The sequence below is a fragment of the Thalassophryne amazonica genome, chromosome 18 (genome assembly GCF_902500255.1).
Source record: "Thalassophryne amazonica chromosome 18, fThaAma1.1, whole genome shotgun sequence".
Lineage (NCBI taxonomy): Eukaryota > Metazoa > Chordata > Actinopteri > Batrachoidiformes > Batrachoididae > Thalassophryne > Thalassophryne amazonica.
The window spans coordinates 51,882,265-51,902,544 of record NC_047120.1 but is presented as its reverse complement, the minus strand read 5'-3'; the positions used below and the strand labels follow the sequence as shown (position 1 = coordinate 51,902,544).

At 40.2% G+C, this 20,280-nt stretch overlaps 1 protein-coding gene across 1 annotated transcript; it reads left to right on the top strand.

Moving 5' to 3' along the window:
- The first annotated feature begins 3,475 nt into the window (after positions 1-3,475).
- Positions 3,476-19,466, top strand: LOC117530379 (eukaryotic translation initiation factor 3 subunit C-like). The gene is given in 32 exon segments (XM_034193237.1): positions 3,476-3,610; positions 5,769-5,886; positions 5,975-6,040; positions 6,914-7,103; positions 7,262-7,387; positions 7,569-7,620; positions 8,233-8,363; positions 8,495-8,619; positions 9,461-9,611; positions 9,823-9,926; positions 11,086-11,231; positions 12,672-12,796; positions 13,017-13,110; positions 13,372-13,469; positions 13,471-13,543; positions 13,546-13,559; positions 15,002-15,037; positions 15,039-15,098; positions 15,100-15,150; positions 15,152-15,229; positions 15,315-15,378; positions 15,381-15,485; positions 15,488-15,504; positions 15,900-15,993; positions 15,996-16,070; positions 17,286-17,445; position 17,532; positions 17,752-17,816; positions 18,023-18,110; positions 18,789-18,954; positions 19,085-19,126; positions 19,236-19,466. Coding segments are annotated over 31 exon segments (2,811 nt in total). The 5' UTR covers positions 3,476-3,610; positions 5,769-5,788; the 3' UTR covers positions 19,352-19,466.
- Positions 19,467-20,280: the final 814 nt, after the last annotated feature.

Below are 20,280 nucleotides of genomic sequence, written 5' to 3'. Positions count from 1 at the left end.
ACAGGCCACAATTGACAACCTGATCAACTCTATGCGAAGGAGATGTGTTGCACTGCATGAGGCAAATGGTGGTCACACCAGATACTGACTGGTATCCCCCGCCAGTAAAATAAAACTGCACCTTTCAGTAAAACGTAATGTTGATAGGACTAATATTTTTGGAGAAAATGTGCCTCTCTACTCTGATTAGCTGTCACCATGTATTCTCAGCATCCGTCACGCAAGTCGGGGTGGGATCTATGGCGTCCCTATCGTAGACCACATGTATGGGTGGCTACTGTAAGTAGCTCAAGGCAATCTTGTTCTTTTCAAATTTTCCCCTTCAGGGGAAGAATTTTATGTTTTTGTTTTTTGTTTGTTTGTTTTGTTTTTCTAGATAATGCTAATTTTCTTCCTCTTGGCAGCACCATATTATGAATCCTCTATTTAAAGGCTAATAAATAAAATTTGTGGTGCCAAACAGAATGTATTTTTATGACGTAAATCCTTCAAATCAAGGCCATACAGCTTGATATTCCAGCAATCTAACTTTTCACATTTGGTGTTTTCTTGATGTATTGTTAAATAAAATAAATACATTTCTGTGTTACTAATGCAGTTCTGTACATTTCTTGTTTTTTCCTCCATAGAGCTACTCAAGAAAAACTTGTGACAGCATTTAATTTGAGTTCATACCTCTACCGGTGGCCAAGAGTCTTCTCAAGGATCCAACTCTCGACCATTCTGGGACATGAGTTTTACATTGGATGCGAATAGAGATACCAATAAAGAAATTTTCAAAATAAATAAATGCAGAATGTGTAGTAGCTTTTAATTTATTGCTTTACAAACCTAAAATAAAAAAAACTGTGTGAAAAGTCAAAGATGTTACATTTAGTGATTATGAATACCTTGGTACCAATCCAGGCATCAGAGCTTTTGTTGTTTTCTATTAGCTTTGTGAAATCTCATCCTTTCCTGTTTCCTTTGCACTAAGACACTCCAGCAGTCAGACACCACGTTTCTGCTGTGCCTGTGACAACACCGCTGGGGACGAGAGAGGACAAGAGAGCAGAAATGCAGCAGGCTGCATCAGATTGGCAGAGAAGAGTGTTGCACAATAACTTTAGTGCCCGTTTCATACTGTCTGCATTGCACAACAACACCGTAATTTAAACTTTCATGTACGAGGGCAGGCTGAAAAGTTCTGAGGCTCACTATAATGCAGAATTAGCAACAGCAGGATGCTGATGCTAATTCTGCTATGATTCTGATGTGATAATGTCATGGCACTTCTACGGCCTTTGTTAAAAGTTTAACAAGTGTGTTTTGTATGTAAATTGAGTAATGCAATAAACTGAAGGCTAACATTGATCCGATATATTGGCAGCATTGTTTTATAGCAATAGTTGGCTGTGCCAAATGTAAAACTTGCAACTGGTTAAAGATTATTTAAAAAAAAAAATTGAGGCAGAATGAACCACATTTGCCTTGCATAACTACATCAGTTTTTCTAACTAATTAAAGCTGCATTGTCCAATGTATTCTGCAACAATGACCCTGGACGTACAACCAAAGTCTTATGACTTGTTTGCATCTCTTTGGTCATCCCAGTGTGACTTGATAATTTTGAGCTCAGGGTCTGTCAGGGCCACACCATCTCTTCCACTCTTTCACTAAACATGAAGCTTTTGTGAAGGCCTATATGTCACCCCTCGGCTGCTGTGCACCTGGCACTACCATCCTTACTACATACAAAGAAGTCCAGGCTTCTCTTTTGTGATACCCCCAATGGTGGAACAAGCTGCCAAATGTTATAAGCAGGTGTGTCCCTCTCTACCTTCCAGAACCTCTTGAAAACCCAGCTCTTGAGAATCTCTCTTCAAACATCTCTCAGAAACCTAACACCTAAATCACATTTACCGCCTGCTCTTCTCTTCCTTTATTGCTTACATATTTGCACCATAACTTTGTGGATCGTATATGTATGTAAAGATGGTATTTTTGTCATTATGCTGAAATCTCTCCTTTAAACTATATGATGGAGTCCCACTCGAAGTGTTGATTGTGATTCCTCACTTGTAAATCGCTTTGGATAAATTCATGTAAAGCCCAAGTATGTAGGATTTATGGATGTTTATTACAAACAGAGCCATCTGTTCTTGGGTACTGAATTAATTACCCGCAACAAATTAATGTGCATTAAATTTAGAATGAGCCCTTCATATCTATGTGGCATGGAGGCCACCATGTTGATACACTAACCAAAAAAATGTCAAAATTATGTATTTTGCAGCCTGGCTGGAAGACAGGGAAACGATGGCGGCATAATGCAGCCTCACCACTAGATGACAATAAATCCAACACACTAGCTTTAAGTCCACAAAACTGGTTGCTATATGTTTACAACTATATACCTGCAGAGGGCCGTTAAAAACGTCTGCCTATATATCATCAGTTTTTTCCCCCAAGAAAAGTACATTTGCACATTGCTGTGAATCTCAAAATTACTAGATTATTAATAATTATTGCAACTACATTGCAATGCTATTGTTAAATATTCCAACTGCAGAATCAGTGTTTCAGTAGTTCTGGTTTGCCCACACCTTTTATTGACACCTTTTTCTTTTGAAGTCTGCACAGCACTGTCAGATCAGTTCCTCCTCCCAAAAAAGCCTCATCTAATCGTATAAACCAGTGTGTTGTTCACTGCATTCGGTGGGGTTTAATACAATTCTTAACCAGTAGGGGGCGACATGCTGTAATATGTTTTGTAGATCTCCTCTGCCTGGGACCATCCCCATGTTTTGCCAGTAGGGGGCGACATGATGTAATATGTTTTGTAGATCTGCGCTGCCTGGGACCATCCCCATGTTTTGCCAGTAGGGGGCGACATGCTGTAATATGTTTTGTAGATCTGCGCTGCCTGGGACCATCCCCATGTTTTGCCAGTAGGGGGCGAAATGCTGTAATATGTTTAGTAGATCTGCGCTGCCTGGGACCATCCCCATGTTTTGCCAGTAGGGGGCGACATGCTGTAATATGTTTTGTAGATCTGCGCTGCCTGGGACCATCCCTATGTTTTGCCAGTAGGGGGCGACATGCTGTAATATGTTTGTAGATCTGCGCTGCCTGGGACCATCCCCATGTTTTGCCAGTAGGGGGCGAAATGCTGTAATATGTTTTGTAGATCTGCGCTGGTACCATCCCCATGTTTTGCCAGTAGGGGGCGACATGCTGTAATATGTTTTGTAGATCTGCGCTGCCTGGGACCATCCCCATGTTTTGCCAGTAGGGGGCGACATGCTGTAATATGTTTGTAGATCTGCGCTGCCTGGGACCATCCCCATGTTTTGCCAGTAGGGGGCGAAATGCTGTAATATGTTTTGTAGATCTGCGCTGCCTGGGACCATCCCCATGTTTTGCCAGTAGGGGGCGACATGCTGTAATATGTTTTGTAGATCTGCGCTGCCTGGGACCATCCCCATGTTTTGCCAGTAGACTTCCTTTGCTGATGTAATGCGTCACTGAGGTGTCTCACGTTTTGTAGCTAAACTATACAGCAAAACTGGATTTTAAAGGCGTTCAGAGCAAATTGGTGAAATACGCAGTAACGTTTACAAGGACGTAGGTGAGTCTGTCTCGAGAACTGGCTTGGTTGTTTCTTTTTTATTAATATTGTTAATATTATTACTATTATTTTGATAGCTTGACATCATGCGGACAGGCCCCGCGTTCGCGCTGCTAGCTAGCTTACTTAGCTTAGAGTAGGAGTCTGCAAACAACCTGTAATATCAAAAATGGTCCCGTCTTCCACAAATAAAATTCTTCTGGAGCCGCAAAACGTATTTGACCTTTAAATAAAATGACTAAAGACAACAGACATTTTCTTTGACTTCTATTTACGTAACTGCAGATAGTATGGAACCAACATATTTCATGTTTTGTGTGGTCAGCTTTTTTATTTCTTAGTATACATCCCTTACTGAGTTGAAGGCCTGCAATATATTCCGGGGGGTTGGGACTAAATATTATAATCGTTTTTGCAGCCAGTTTTATTGCGAAACGTCAGGGAATCATGATCATTTCCAAGTGACTGAATATTTCTTGGACCTTATTTACAACCACACTTCCAATGAAGTTGGGACGTTGTGTAAAATGTAAATAAAACAGAATACAATGATTTGCAAATCCTCTTCAAACCTATATTCAATTGAATACACCACAAACACAAGATATTTAATGTTCAAACTGGTAAACGTTTTTGTGCAAATATTTGCTCATTTTGAATGAATTGGGGTTGTACATCATTTCTGCTATGTATTTACATCAACTGCTATAAAGAAAAGTGTTAACATTTTATTGTTTTTAAAAATTTGTAGAACAGTGTAAACACCAAACTTATAACGAAGGGGGCAACCATGGGAATGTACAGGCCAAACTGAACAGAACAATGCAGGCTCATTTGACTCCCCATATTTCTTTAAATAAATAGAAAAAAGAAGAGGTAACTCACTTTGAATAAATAAAGCATATAGCTGCAGCCTAATAACTTTGAAAAACAACATAACATCAACCAGATTGTATTTTTATTATGACGAGAGTTCATTTAGGTGGGATACAAATCATCCTGTTTTTTGTTGGAGGTTTTTTTTCTCATCATCAATCACTTTTGCAATTGAACGTAAAACACATCTACATCAGCTTGGGATCTAAAATAAATACTTATGGAAAATAACAATGTTCAGTGTTCTCACTTGCTTATTGTGGTTTCTGCTTCTGAACATCACTGCAGAGTTTCTCTACATCAGGTTTCTTTTTTTTTTCTTTCTTTTTCTTTATGCATGTATGTGTGATTTTTATTATTCAGAGCATTCATATATATTCTCACATTTTAAGTCATTTTGATTTTCTTTTGTCTGTGATGCAAAAATTGACATCAGTGTCATCTCATAAATTCAGTATAATTGTCGCTGACAGCCCACACAGTGTGAGCAGAACAGCACCTTTGATACTGTACCGGTACTGAAAATGGAGCTAGAAATAAGGTGACTCCACACTTTTGTGGTTTTTCTCAACATGTTGCTCCACACTCGGGCTAAAATGGTCTCTGTTCCACCCTCGCTGCGTCGTCACATGCACTGATGTACTCATCCACCTCAGCAGAATGTAGTGTCCGAGTTCAAAAACAAAGTTCTCAGCTTTGTGAAGATGGTATGATTGGTTTCCTGCCAAAGGTGCTAGAGTTACATCACAGCGTCATTCAGTCTGAATCCTCTGGGATTTTCAAATTAAAAGATGCTGTCTCACAGGAGAAGAAAACAAAGACTGACATGGAGCCTTTAAGGCAGGGGTGGCCAAGTTAGGTCCTCAAGAGCCACATTCCTGACACTCTTAGTTGTCTCCCTGTTCCAACACACCTGAATCCAATGAAAGGCTCATTAAAAGTCTGCTAATGAGTCTTTCATTGGAGATGTCAAAACGTGCTGTTTCAGGCAAACTACATCAAACATTTACACATTAAATGGCAGCAATGAAACAAATTTAATATAGTTTTATCTTCTGTGTCGATCAAAGCAAACTGGTAGTTTTTTTTTTTTTTTTTTTTTATTCACAATATTCCACAGCCTTGGTTTAAAAAGCACGGAAATCACTCTTAAGATGTTTTTCGTGTTTTCGATGTAGTAACATTTTTGAGCATCACAGCATATTTCTGCAAATAGATTTTGGAAGTGTGCCCCTGTTTTTCAGGAATCCCACATTTGTCACTTGTTGTTTTTGTTTTTCAGATTGACAGCTTTCTTCGATCATGTCTCGATTCTTTGCCACCGGGTCTGACAGTGAGTCAGAGGAGTCCTCGTCTGCTGATGAGATCGCCCCTAAAGCACCCGGCACTACTTTCAAACAGTTTGTGCAGCTCACGTTAAAGTGGATTCCTCACACTTTCAGATTATACATTGTAGCAAGATTTAATATTTATATGTTGTGTCTGCAGGTCGTTACTTATCAGTGACGATGAGGAAGATACCAAGAGAGTGGTGCGCAGCGCCAAAGACAAAAGGTTTGTGTGAATGAATGCTGATATTATTATTAATTTATTTCAGGAGGCTTCCATCTTCACAATTAACACAATGCACGCCAAATTGTAAAATTTGGATGAGTCCTGAAGCTTTCATGCTGATGTCGAGTGACAATCGTTGAGGTTTTGTAAAATTGTTCACCATTTCGGTGCCTCCTGGCAGTTTCGTGACAGCATCTTGCTGAATCATGAGTGGTCCTGGATGGGGCATTAACCTGCTACATGCTGGCACATATACAACACAAAGTTTAAAAGGCACCACCCAGAAAATACCAAGATGCATTCAGGATCATATGATGGCAACAGATACTTGTCCCACTTCAGCTACCGTCTGCAGCAGCATCTATTCTTCATAATCATTGTGCATGTTTTGTAATGATGGAAATACGTAACACCTCCTTTATTTCTTCCCAAGGACATGCAAGCTGTTCCAATGTCATGATAATGTTTAGATGTCTAATCAACACCTTTACACTTGTGTGTGTTTTTTGTTTTGTTTTGGTTTTTTTGCTTCCAGGGGGGCTCCCGCCATCATAGCGCCTCTGTGATGTTTTGTATTTATATGGCGACAATTCTTGGGGATTCTTGTTGCTGTTTTCTCAGCTTTCGATAAGGTGGTGTCTAGCACCGCTGCTACATTGTTGTCAAAGCTTGGCAGCAGTGCAATGGCCACGTGGTGGGCAGATCACTTTTTCAAGCCAATAGACATGGCTAGTCATGAACAGTAGTTCGTGGAGGTTTGGTTTAAAGAGTTTGACAAATTGTGAACATGGAAACCCATTTTATGGTTAGAGTAGAAATGTATGGTTGTCTCATGTTGCTTTTGCTTTGAATGTGTTCATTCTTTAATCTTAGGTTTGAAGAGTTGACTAACCTCATCAAGACTATCCGCAATGCTATGAAAATCCGTGACATGGCCAAATGTTTGGAAGAGTTTGAGCAGTTATGTCGAGCCTTTCTCAAGAGCAAGAACATTGTGGACAAAGAAGGTGTTCCGCCTTTCTATATTCGTCTTTTGGCTGATCTGGAGGATTATTTGAACCAGGTCAGTGAGTCAGAGTTTTGCTGCAATTCTGTGTTTTCAGGACAACTGTGAATTTTATTTGTAGAAAGGGAATAACATTAATCATAGTAGTGAAGAGAGTCTTTTGAATTAATCATCCAATCCCTGTTGTGCAAATCAGTAAACTGTTTACTTTCCAGCTTTGGGAAGACAAAGAGGGAAAGAAGAAGATGAACAAAAACAACGCAAAAGCCCTCAGCACCCTGCGTCAGAAAATCCGCAAGTACAACAGAGACTATGAAACAGAAATTGCTGCTTACAAGGAGGTAAATAATGGACACTTTGTCATGTTTAAAATGATGAATGTGGTGCAGATGTCTTAAGGTCATCCACTGCTCACTGTAGCTTTTAGATGGTGTGTGAAACCAAGATGGTGTTATTGCACTATATATGCATCTTGGATTAAAAATTAAAATTTCACTGTGTGTGTGTTTGTGTGTGTGGTAGAACCCACAGGAGTCTGCAGACGAAGAAGAGGAGAAAGAGCCAGAAGATTCCGGTAAGCTTCCTTTTCTTTTATGCATAAGCACAAACTATAAAGGTCAGTCATAGCAGAAGTGCTGGGGGGGGGACTTGGCTTCCTGGATTATCAAAGCAGAGGCATTTAACTTGGACTTATTATCATTATTAATTATTTAATTATTCAGTTTAAATAAATGATTTCAGTTCTCCAACATCTTATGATCCTGGGCCACGATAGCATGTGCACATTCACTGTTTGCAAGGCTAACTTCACTTAGTCTGCGCAGTACCTCTTTTAGAATAGATGCGCCCAAAAAATAATGATTTAAAAAATACACACACATCCCAAATTATTTCTTGGTGGAAAACAGAAAATTGCTGAAAGGGTTTGTGCCTTTCACATTGGAAGGGCACTCTGAAGTTACTGTACCTCAGCTTTATTAATTTAGCAGAAACATTATAATTCGTACTATTATTATTATTATTATTATTATTAATGAAGCTGATCGTGTCATTAAACATCCTAACACTTTTTTTTCTCCATTTCATGTTTATTTCAAACTCACATTTGATGAGCTGACTGCTGATCATCTGGAATGTTTTGCAAGCATCAACTCTCAAACGAGTTACTGTTCTTTGGTTTCCCAAGGCTCGTCTTCTGAGAGTGAAGGTGAGACAGGCGATGACGGCATGTCGGTGAAAGCTTTCTTGAAGAAGAAGCCTGCAGTTGAGCCTGTCCCAGATGCCAGCAAGTTCCTCAAATCTGCAAAAGGATCTGGTGTAAGATGCCAAAAAGCAAACCAAGAAATCCACCCAACACCTATTTCATGATGAATGCCTTTATGAAGGACGTTTAACTGTCTGGAATTTTTTTTCTTCTCCCCCCCCCCCCCCCCCCCCATTGCTGGCAGGATGAGTCGTCGCCCAGCAACGAAGACGATGATGAAGACTGGGGCTCGGACACTGTGGACAGCGGCAGTGAGAGCTCTGACGAAGGAGAGGAGAAGAATTATTCTTTGAATGCTTTCCTCAAGAAGTGAGTCTTTCTACGTATTGATTTTCAGTTTGACACCATGTGTGCATCTCTCTGTGGTTGATGTGTATGAGATATCGTAAATAAGACTTTGTGTATCAAGGTGTATTTTGGTACACAAGCACCAAGACCTCAGTTGCATCTGTTGCAACCAACAGTAGGGGTGTTTCAGTTCTTATTGTGTGAAACTATGTACACAAGGTCACCTCACTAAAACCTCACATGTTCACCATTGGGAGTGATTTGTTTTGAATTTTGGCCACCGGGGACTAGAGCCTCAGAAACCTGTACCCAAAAACTCCATCAGGTTTTCTGGGATTCTGATCAGACTGCTGTTATTGATTAGACCAGGGGTGGCCAAGTTCGTTCCTCGAGAGCCACATTCCTGACACTCTTAGTTGTCTCCCTGCTCCAACACACCTGAATCCAATGAAAGGCTCATTAAAAGTCTGCTAACGAGTCTTTCATTGGATTCAGGTGTGTTGGAGCAGGGAGACAACTAAGAGTGTCAGGAATGTGGCTCTTGAGGACTGAACTTGGCCACCCCTGGATTAGACCTTGTACAAGATTGAGAGAAGAATATAAGACAGACATCAAATATGAAAGTAAACCTTGATAGTGAAAGTAACATTTGTGATTTTTAATTGATGATATTGTGGTGTCTTTAAATTGTCAAATTTATCATTGATGTGGTTTGTTTACTTGTTCAGTGTTGGTCATTGTGTCACCTTCCTCCTGTTTGTTTTAAGGATCCTTGTTTAGATCAGATCCTGCCAACCATGAAGTCAAAGAAAAGTGACTTCACTGTCCATGTGTTAGTACCACAAACACTTTCTTTTCTTAGAACCCATGAGACTGAAAAGGTCAGCGACAAGAGGCTCGGAAAGAAGAGAAAACCCAAGAAGAAAGAGCGGCTGGAAGAGGAGGCTGAGGAGGAAGGAGAGGAGGTTGAAGGAGGATGGGAAAAGGTGAAGGGAGGTGTGCCTCTAGTCAAGGTAAGAACATATCGAAGACGCACCGCTGTTATGATTCAGTCACAAATAGTTCTGCATTTAGCTGTATTTGTAATTTGAATTACAGCAATTGTCAGTCAAATCCACCAAATTCTTGTATTATTGCTGCCATGGCCTCCTTCAGACTCTTGTTTATTTTGCAGTCCTATGAACTCATATCTGTAATGATTTGATGATGAATTCAATCAATCAGGAGAAGCCCAAGATGTTTGCCAAAGGCACGGAGATCAACACTGCTGTTGTGGTGAAGAAGCTGAATGAGATCCTGCAGGCGAGAGGCAAAAAGGGCACCGACAGGTAATACAGCTCCATTCACTGAAATATGGCTGTGCTGTACAGGGTTGCATTTCACAAACTGGGCCTAAAAAGTGTAACAGGGTCAAAATGGTAATTTTTTTTCCTAAATTCGTCATGTAACGTATGCACATTTATCCCTTTCATATGCAACCTTCTGCATTTAATTATTCCATTTAGTTTTAGAGAAAAGGCCAATTTATGTGACATAAATAAATGAAAAATGTATTGGAATTCAAAACGTTTCGATTTTCTCGGAATTGACCTTTTTTGCAACAAACAGCATAATCAGTCCATTTTCATGCAAATTTTATTTAACTGGTGTCAAAATGTCTGAAGAACCTGTTCTTTCATAATATACAATATTTAAGGACATCTGGGCAAAAAAATGACTGTTTATTGAATCACCACCACCAAATCCACTCCTGACAAAATTATTTCAACAGACCAGAAGTTCCTTGATTCATGCCCAAACGTTATGAAATACATATCACTGGAAAGAAAACATCCAAAGCTTAAAAATGACACCAGAATGTCTTGATAGGGCTCTTCAAGAAATTACATCTGATGTTCATAAAAATTAACCAGAGCGTTACAAGGCCACCCTTTTTGATACACCGGTATATGAAATGTGACCACATTGAGGAATTGAAGCATAAACAGAGTGGTAGTGTGTCTAACTTGCATGCAGAGCTTTAGCTCTGTCACCGTGCCTGCTGGTCTGTGTGAACACAGCAGGCCTGTCATAAAAAACAAAAAGTGCATTGTTTTCCATCGGTCAGAAATGATGACCCAAAATTCCAGTATATAATTCTGTTCCTCATCTGTGAGTGCGCTGTGCCCACCAGGCAGGCACCCATCTAAAAAAAATGAGTAGGGGAGAATGGGGTCAGCTGTCATTCTTTTTACTCTTGTTGTTTTCAGTGACTTTTCAGTTAATTAAAAAGGGATTTTTAAAATTTGCACTGCTAAATTTTCTACTTGTGCTACTAAAATTTTCATTAAGTGGCTACATTGCTCTTACAGAACAAACTTAGTCTGGAGCCTTGAAAAGGTATCAGATTGGTTTCGGGAGATACAAGGTTCCGATATCTGTATTGTATCGGACATGAAAAAGTAGTGTCTTGCCATCCCTAATTGTAAATCCTTCTCCCTTTGATAGAGCCGCGCAAATAGAACTGCTTCATGCCCTGGCAGGCATCTCCAATGAGAATAACTTGGGCCAAGGTATCCTGGTTAAGATAAAGTTCAATATCATCGCATCTCTCTATGACTACAACCCCAACTTGGCAGCCTTCATGAAGGTAGGTTCCTTTTTTCTTTTTTAATGTGTGGTGGGTTTTGTTTTGGCTGCCCCTGCTTGTTTAGGGTTTCTGCAGTGGATTGAGTAAAGATCCACATTGGGGTTTGGCGCAAGTTCTTTGGGGGGTGCACTTCCTGACACATCTCAAGTTCTGCGTAGAGAAACACACACAGTCCCTGGTCTTTCCCGGTCTCCAGAACAAGTACTAATCAGGGTAGAATTGCTGCTTTTTAATCATGTGTTTCAGTAAAAATATATGAATAAATACCTCAAGAATCAGTGGATGGATTTCCATCAGGTTTTTCACTTGGTTGCCTTCCAACCATTGACAGTCCTATTAACTTTTGAGGTCGAGGGTTTGAGGATCAAGGCCGGTATTTTGGCCCAACGCAGATTGATGTAACATTTGTAAAGGCTTATCACTCCTGAATCAGAGGGGATAGAGCCATAGTTACTATTTTAAATGAATATAAACTCGTGTGGGCTTTGGAAATATGCTGTTAAGTTTTACCTTTGGCCTTGAAGGTAAAAATCAAGGTCAATCATGTTTGGTTACTTACAGTGGCTGAACAGTGCTAGATCCCTAGTAGTTATTATACATGAGTAGGAAGTCATAGTGTCTGCTCTCAAAGTGTGCCATCAGAGCTTGAGTGACCTTTGGTAGGGGCTTTGTATTTGATAGAATGCCCTGACTAGTTCTTTTGTTTGCTTTGGAATTTTGGAGGCGGGTGAACAACTTCCAGTCCAAATATTTAGTACAAACAGGTGCAAAGTACGCATTTATTTACATCTTGATCATTTTCATGTGTTTTTAGGTATAATCTTCAAATGTATTTGTAAATGTATTTTAATTATCTTGCTTCTCTGTTATTTGAGTTTTTGTTTTAGAGAATTGTCACCATAATACTGTCCAGACAGTACTTGCACCACACATAGGATCAGTTAAATACTTTTCAGTAAGATTTTTACTTTTGAAATGGCATGTGCTTTGGGTATGTATATTTCTATCAGATTGGGTATGTATATTTCCAACCAGTCTCAGCAGAAGACTGCCCCTCCCTGAGCCTGGTTCTGCTGGAGGTTTCTTCCTGTTAAAAGGGAGTTTTTCCTTCCCACTGTAGCCAAGTGCTTGCTCATAGGGGTCGTTTGACCGTTGGGTTTTTCATAATTATTGTATGGCCTTGCCTTACAATATAGAGCGCCTTGGGGCAACTGTTTGTTGTGATTTGGCGCTATATAAAAAAAAAGTTGATTGATTGATTGTGCAAGTTTTATTCCCTGCTTGATGAATAAAGAAATACAGCACGGATTTGTTTATTTTTTATTTATTTTACTTTTTGGACTGAGAGTAAATGAACACAACTGTATGAAGTAGTTTTGTAAATCTGTCCCAATCATTTTTCAAAAGGAATAACTGGTTTGGTGTGTTGCTTATTTTAATTTAGCCGACATGTGGAAGAAGTGTCTGGACTGCATTGATGAGCTCCTGGACATCCTCTTTGAGAACAACAACATCTTCATTGGGGAGAACATTGCAGAGGACAGTGAGAACCTGGGCATTTCAGATCAGGTATTGCACCTCCTCCAGATATTTCATTATGGTTTTGCTTGTGTTTATATATTGTTAGTTGTTTGACGTGGTGGATAGCAACACAATCCCAAGATTTTTGCATTTATATCTCTTTTCTTTATCTTGTTTTGTCATTGTTTATGTATTAGCAATGGATATTACAGTTTATGCATAGATAGCATGGTTGTTGCATGTGACCTTATCTGTTCATCTGTGTCAGCCATTCAGGGTGCGAGGGTGTATCTTAACACTAGTGGAGAGGATGGATGAAGAGTTTACCAAGATCATGCAGAACACTGATCCTCACTCTCAAGGTGAACTACGTCACAAATAGAGACTTGCCTGCTAAACCAGGAGTTACGTACTCAGTGGGTATTGTAGTTTAACATGTGAAAAGTGACAATGCACCAGAATTCAAATGTAATTTTAAACCTGTTGCAGTTGAAAAGGCACCAAATGATTGATCTGGAGGTCCATAGTTGCATTAGAGTACTACTACTGACATGAATCAGTTGCTTTTTTTTAAATTGTCTCGTCTTAGTGACAGGTTGCTTCACTCTCCACTATTCCTCCAGAATACGTTGACAATTTGAAGGATGAAGGCCGTGTTTGCGGCATCGTTGACCGGCTGCTCGATTACTTGGAGAATAAGGGAAGCACGGAGGAGATTTGTCCGCATCTATCTGCGCAGAATTATGCACACTTACTACAAATTTGACTATAAGGCACATCGGCGCAGCCTGGGCCTCCAGGAGAAACTAAGGTGAGAAACCTGTACATAAATTTGCAAGAAAGGCTTGTATTTCTGTTCTTAAATATGGACACATGCTCTAAGAAGTAAAATTCAAGTATAGTGTTGCAGATTCAAAAGACATTTTAAGTTTCATTACCTACTAAAAATTTGTCCACGATGTGTTACACTTCTGTATTTTCAGGTCAGCATTTAACTTACACCACTGCTTTATCTTTAGTCTAAGAAAAGCCAAGCATATGTTGGTTCTAGTCCCAACCAATCTTGGTCAGAGGCATGTTTAGCCTCTGAATGTTGCTTTGGAATAATTTCTAGAAAGTTGGGACTAGGGGTAGGCGGTATGACCTAAAATTCATATCATGGTATAGATTGAATCCCTTCACCGTAACGGTATATATCCCAATATAAACCTAAGTGTAAAAATCATGATGTTTCTGAATGGGTCCTGTAGCAAAGGTAAATTGATTGAAATAAATAAAACAACAAAAAACAAAAACAGATATAATGTAATTTGGAAACATTTTATTATGCAGAGCTCAAAACTACTGGTACAATTTGCCGGAAGGTATATCTAAAATTTGAGCCTAGATTTGATGGTTTGGTGAAAGAAATAACATTTATTTGCTGTTGGTTCAGAGGCTGAAGTTTCATCTCTTGAACACTAGATGGCACTCCCACTCTGAATACATTGAAGCACTTACAGGACGGTCAGTGTCGCTTTTCCTTATTTACAAAACTCAACACGAAATCACCAAAAATAAATAAATAAATAAAAATAATAAACACACTTAATTTACTATATTTGAAGTCAGTCTGGGTAAATTGTCTCATCCAGGCTGATTTGTCTTTTTGCTTCGGTTAAAAAAAAGTCCTTGTGTTATTAAATGTGGCGCTTTCTCAAATGTTTGATTCAGGTCATGACCGGCGGGTCTGCTTTCCCCCCAGTGTGTCCTCTGAATAAATAAACAATGCTTTGCAAATATCAGCGACAGAACAGGCCTCTCACAAACTACATGAACAACAGTGAGAGTTCCGTCAGCTCGAACACCCCTCTCCGCTGCAGCAAACGGTTCACACACAGACAGCCGCTTCAGTTTTGCTGGATCAAAAAACTCTGTTACGACGATCCGTCGGTGGAGTCCAAATCTCTATCATCGGCCAAAATTATACCGTGTCACGGTTCAACCAGGTAAACCGCGCAGCGCTAGTTGCAACTGTCTGGCATCTCTTCAAAAATATATGTTGCACAAGCAGCCAGACTGGGAATGTAAACAAGGGACAGAAAAGCTCTGATAACAGCACACAGTGTTGCTTCATTCTCTGTACAGGATGTCATTACTCCACCAATTGTTCACTGACAAAATAGTTGTTGGCTGCTATATAGGCTGTAGTCTGCGAGTGTTTTGGTGTAATATTTGTTGACACTGTGAGTGGTTGTTACTCTGACTTTACAGTCTGAGCAGGACCAGGAGGAGAGTGAGGGGAGGGACAAGTGCTGTGATCATGGACCATCTGTGCAAGTTCATCTACGCCAAAGATCGCACTGACCGACATCCGCACCTGCGCCATCCTTTGCCACATCTATCACCACGCTTTGCATTCACCGCTGGTACCAGGCCCGGGACCTGATGCTGATGAGCCACCTCCAGGACAACATTCAGCATGCCGACCCACCTGTTCAGGTAAGTTAAAGAGCTGCTGTGTGTCAGCTGTGCAAAGACGCAGAAATCAAAACTCTGTAAGAATATTTCCATCTCTGTCATCTAGATTCTGTATAACAGAACGATGGTCCAATTGGGCATCTGTGCTTTCCGACAAGGCATGATTAAAGATGCCACAATGCTTTGCTGGACATCCAGTCCTCTGGCCGTGCAAAGGAGCTCTTGGGTCAGGGTTTGCTGATGAGGAACATGCAGGAGAGGAATGCCGAGCAGGAGAAATAGAAAAACGGAGACAAGTATTTCTGCAATCTTTTTTTATGGTAGTCTAAGTGTTCAAGTTGCATGTAGATTATTGGGTCCTCGATTTCTATGGGTAGGCTGGAAATTGACTAATTTGTACTTTCAAAGCAGAGTACACTGCAGCTGTTTAATTGAAATGCAGAGATGACAGTTTTAGATTTCAGTGATTTTTGATTTTCACATGCTGTATGAGGTGCAACAGTCTAAGCGATCATAGTTAACTAATGTGCACCAGACCAGCTGGTTATAAACTATAACAACAGTGAGCATCTTGAAGTAGCCTCACATAATCTTGGCAAACAGTGGGTGAAAGATGAATACCAAATAGGAAACGAGTGAAGTTGCACAGAACTTGACAGCTGTTCTCATCTTGCTTCGGCATCCGTCACAGGTGCCGTTCCACATGCACATCAACCTGGAGCTACTGGAGTGTGTGTACTTGGTGTCGGCCATGCTGCTGGAAATCCCCTACATGGCTGCCCATGAGTTGATGCCCGTCGCAGGATGATCAGCAAGCAGTTCCATCACCAGCTCAGAGTAGGAGAGAGAACAACCCCTGCTGGTATGAAGCAGGACTTCTATTTACAAAGGATTGTCCTCCTGGGATTACTAGGCTATAAAGAACTGTATAGTGTTTAAGAGTAGACTTTTTATGCCATAAAATACAGAAAGACCACAAATCCGCTTAGTCTTAGTGGCTTGTGCCAGCGGCATCCCCCTTAAGCCTGATTTGTGCTTCTCCGTCTCCATAGAGAGGGTTCATTGGCACAGAGCCCTCTGCGTAGCCTGGCGTGCACCTCCCAAAAGCTGAACTACATGTTGAAACGACAGAGACCCCAAGGGCAGTGATTGGTGACCAGTCTGGTTTCACTCCTTCCTCTCCTGTCATATTTAAACCATTTTTAGTGCCGATTACATTCCAGTCATGGATCATACAGGAATGTTTGGCAGAAAGTCTGCAAATATCACCAACTTTACAACCAGAGTCGAAACACAACAAAGACACGCAGATGACCCACAATTCAAGCAGGGAAATTGCACACAACATTGGTTTGGAGGTTGATATTATATAAAGAAGTGCACGTCGTTGAGGGACAATTTAGTCTGGGGGAAAAAATGACCAGCAGCAGTGGCGATGCAGGTGGGAAGAAAGTCCTGCCTTGTTCTTCACATCTCACCTCTTACTATTCTGGCAATAAATTGCATTGCGACACCCGCCAACACGACGGAGAACTTGGAAAGGGTCTTGCCCATGTTGATGTGATTGTATGGCCCACGAAGTTATGGAGTGGTAGAAGCATAAATCAGTCTTTGCTCTCGCTCCAGGAATTGATTACACAGATATCATTCTGTGGAGATCTGGCTTATCCTAAAAAAAAAATTTGGCATCTAGTATTTCTAAATTACTTCCTAGCCAAACGTGTCAGTATTTAGCTTTTGGGAAAACTGAACATCACCCAACTTGTTTGCTAATTTTAGCAGCCAGCAACGATGCGGTTACTTTAACTAGAATGTTCTCTTTCATATTCTTAATGTGTAGCTACTGCTGTTTTAACTTTTAAATGCTTTTATTGTGAAGCACATTCAGGAAAATGGGGGCTGTCAGCCCTGTAGAATGGCAGGGTGACAAACAACAGTAGTGATTCAGAAATTTTTACTTCTGGTTTGGGCAGATCAGGCTGCCAAGTAGTTTTATAAAAAAAAAAAAAAAGAGTTGTGCTTTTGGAGAAGCAGGTGGCTGATTGTGCTTTTTTTTTTTTTTTTTTTTTGCTCTCAGGACCCCCAGAGAGCATGAGGGAGCACGTGGTGGCAGCCAGCAAGGCCATGAAGATGGGCGATTGGCGCACCTGCCACTCCTTCATAATCAATGAGAAAATGAACAGTAAGGTTTGGGACCTGTTTCCTGAGACACAGCGAGTACGCGAGATGCTCGTCAGGTTAGCAAACATCTTAACCATTCACATAGTTTTACATGTTTGACATTTTTACCAAGTTGCAGATGATGACAACTCTGATCATCTAGAGTTTGTTTTTGTAGTAGATTTTTAAACAGAGTACATTTAATAATTGGTCTATAACTGACAGGTTAAACAAAATCTGAAATGTATAATTTTATAAAACTGGCGTTATCCACCTGATTGGTGCCGTCATCATCTGAGGACGTTCTTAATGGTCAAGTTCGTCATCGTTAATTTAATGCCAATGTAATTCTCGTTTATGTTTTCATGGATGTCCTTTTGTAGGAAGATCCAGAGGAGTCACTGAGGACTTACCTGTTCACATACAGCAGTGTGTACGACTCCATAAGGTCAGCACGCAGTGCCAGCTTTTATAAAGTTCAAAAGCAGGTGACATCTGATTGGTCACATTCGGATAGTTTCACCTTTGATGGTAGTCCAAGTTAAATTTAATGGTGTTCTCCACTTAGATTCACCCACTTTTTGAGCAAATTTGAAACCTCAGTTTAAGAAATCTATCTGAATATTGGCTGCTGGTTTTTGTTTCGTCTTTCAGCATGGAGATTTTATCCGAGATGTTTGAGTTGGAGATATCTACAGTCCACAGCATCATCAGTAAGATGATCATCAATGAAGAGCTGATGGTACGTTTTTATCGTCTGTACTGTTGGACATAAGTGTTATGGTCTTTAGTCGAAATGTAAAAGTTGGCATGTTTTCCTCCAAGCTTTGCGTCTGCAGGCTTCAGTTTTTGTTTTGTTTTTAATCCCACTTTAGTTTTCCGTCACACTGTTCTGGTACTGGTAGTTAATGCTGCAGTAATGATTACCCATCATGCACCAGTGGACTTGCACTTCAGCCTAAATAACAGCTGTTTGGATTTTGAAGCACTTTAATCACTTCATGCAGTTTTTGGTCAAACAAATCACAGAAAAAAAAGATGTGTCTGTGGAAACTTGAAATTTATTCTCTATTGCACTTGTTTAAAAAAAAATCACATGGATCACTTTTTATTTTTTTTTTATTTTTAATTTTTTTTTTGCAATCTGAATGTTCCATATTAATGAATTACGCAAAAGTTGCTCATTCACCCGCGGGTTTGACACCACCATTCATGCATAAAAGCATAGTTTTTAAACCAGGTTTGCGAAATGTGTACCAAGAGCCGTAATATCGTTTCTGGCGCAGAAGAGGTGTGCGAGACTGCCACTTTTGCTTCAGTGCTTGATACAAGAAATATGTTTTCATGTCTCAAAAATGTGATGCGATTGGCAAAAACTAACACCAGATTCTGATTCAGCGCCCTGATTTCCTGTCTGCAGGCGTCTCTTGATCAGCCCACACAGACGGTGGTGATGCACCGCACAGAGCCCACCTCCCTGCAGAACATGGCCCTGCAGCTGGCTGAGAAACTGGGCAGCCTAGTGGAGAACAACGAGCGCGTCTTTGACCTCAAGCAGGGCGTCTACGGCGGCTACTTCAATAGAGGTGAGTTCACAACCTGTTGTCGTTGTGACATGTTTACAGGCTGTCACTGACCACTAAACATCTGACTTTGCTTTATAAACTCTAAAGCATCTGAACAAAGCCAGTTTGATTTTGTGTGTGCGTGTTTCAGATCAAAAAGGTGGATACCAACAAAAACAAGGGTACCAGAGAGGTATGTGAAGTGGAACACCGAACTCTTCATGGCAAACACAAGCAGTTATGAAGGTTAAATGATGTTTATTGTTGAGATCATTTATATTTTTGTTTGTTTGTGATCACAGACCAGAAAGGAGTTTACCAGCAGAAACAGACGGGATACCAGCGAGGCGGCTACAGAAATCAAACCAAGGCAACTACTGAGTGGGGTGCAGATATCAAAAAAATATTTTCACCATAAAGTTTGCAGTGAAGTTGTTCTGCTGCTCCTCAATTTCAGGTTATTGTTAGAAAATTCATAAAGTCACTGCAGTGTGGGGAAGTGTTTCAAATTAAATAAAGAATATTACACAGTGTGTTTTGAGCCTTTTTGATTTATTTAACTTGCATGAAATGGCTTCACTAGAGCCGACTGAAAATCAGTTTCTTTTTAATCAGGCAGACAACATAGTTACAGCAACCACGGCAATAATCAGACGTCTGTCTTCGCTGCAACTTAGTGTGTGCTGTTATTGTTGTGGAGCAACTGTTAAAATATTGTAATGCTGCTTTTAAAAGTTTGACACTTAATAATTAACTCTTCCTCGAATTAAATAACTTTAGGTTCAGAAAGGCTATTTATAAGTTTCAGATCACATTCAGACAGTTTATATATAGCATATATATTCAGGGCTGTGAAAACTCAGCGGATCCGAGGAATTCCGCAGATTGCATCATGGGGGGTGGGGGTGGAGTTAGTTTGTACTCTAATTGTGATCACTGAGTTTTTAAAATGCCTATCGCAAAATGTTTTTTTTTTTTTTTTCTTTTTTTTTTAACGACATCATCCAAGTTTTATAAGCCAGCGGACACTGATCTGTGTGTTACAGATACAAATCCTTGTCATCTGATCCGCGGAACATGGCGGTTGGAACTGGTTTGCTGTGGTGACACTGTGCTCTTAAGCTAAATGTAGCATGTGGACATCGCAAACTTTTAGAGCTCTCAAGTTTTTAAAAGAATTTTGCAGCAGAGCGAAGATGGCGAGAAAGATGGTTGAAAAAGTTTGACAGGGACAACAATCCGTGGAGTTGTCACTGGCTTCCATGAACACATCTGAAAGATAAAACGGGAAAAGTGAACTGTGCCATCAGGAAACACAGTAAGAATTTTTCTAAATAAACGTGCTGT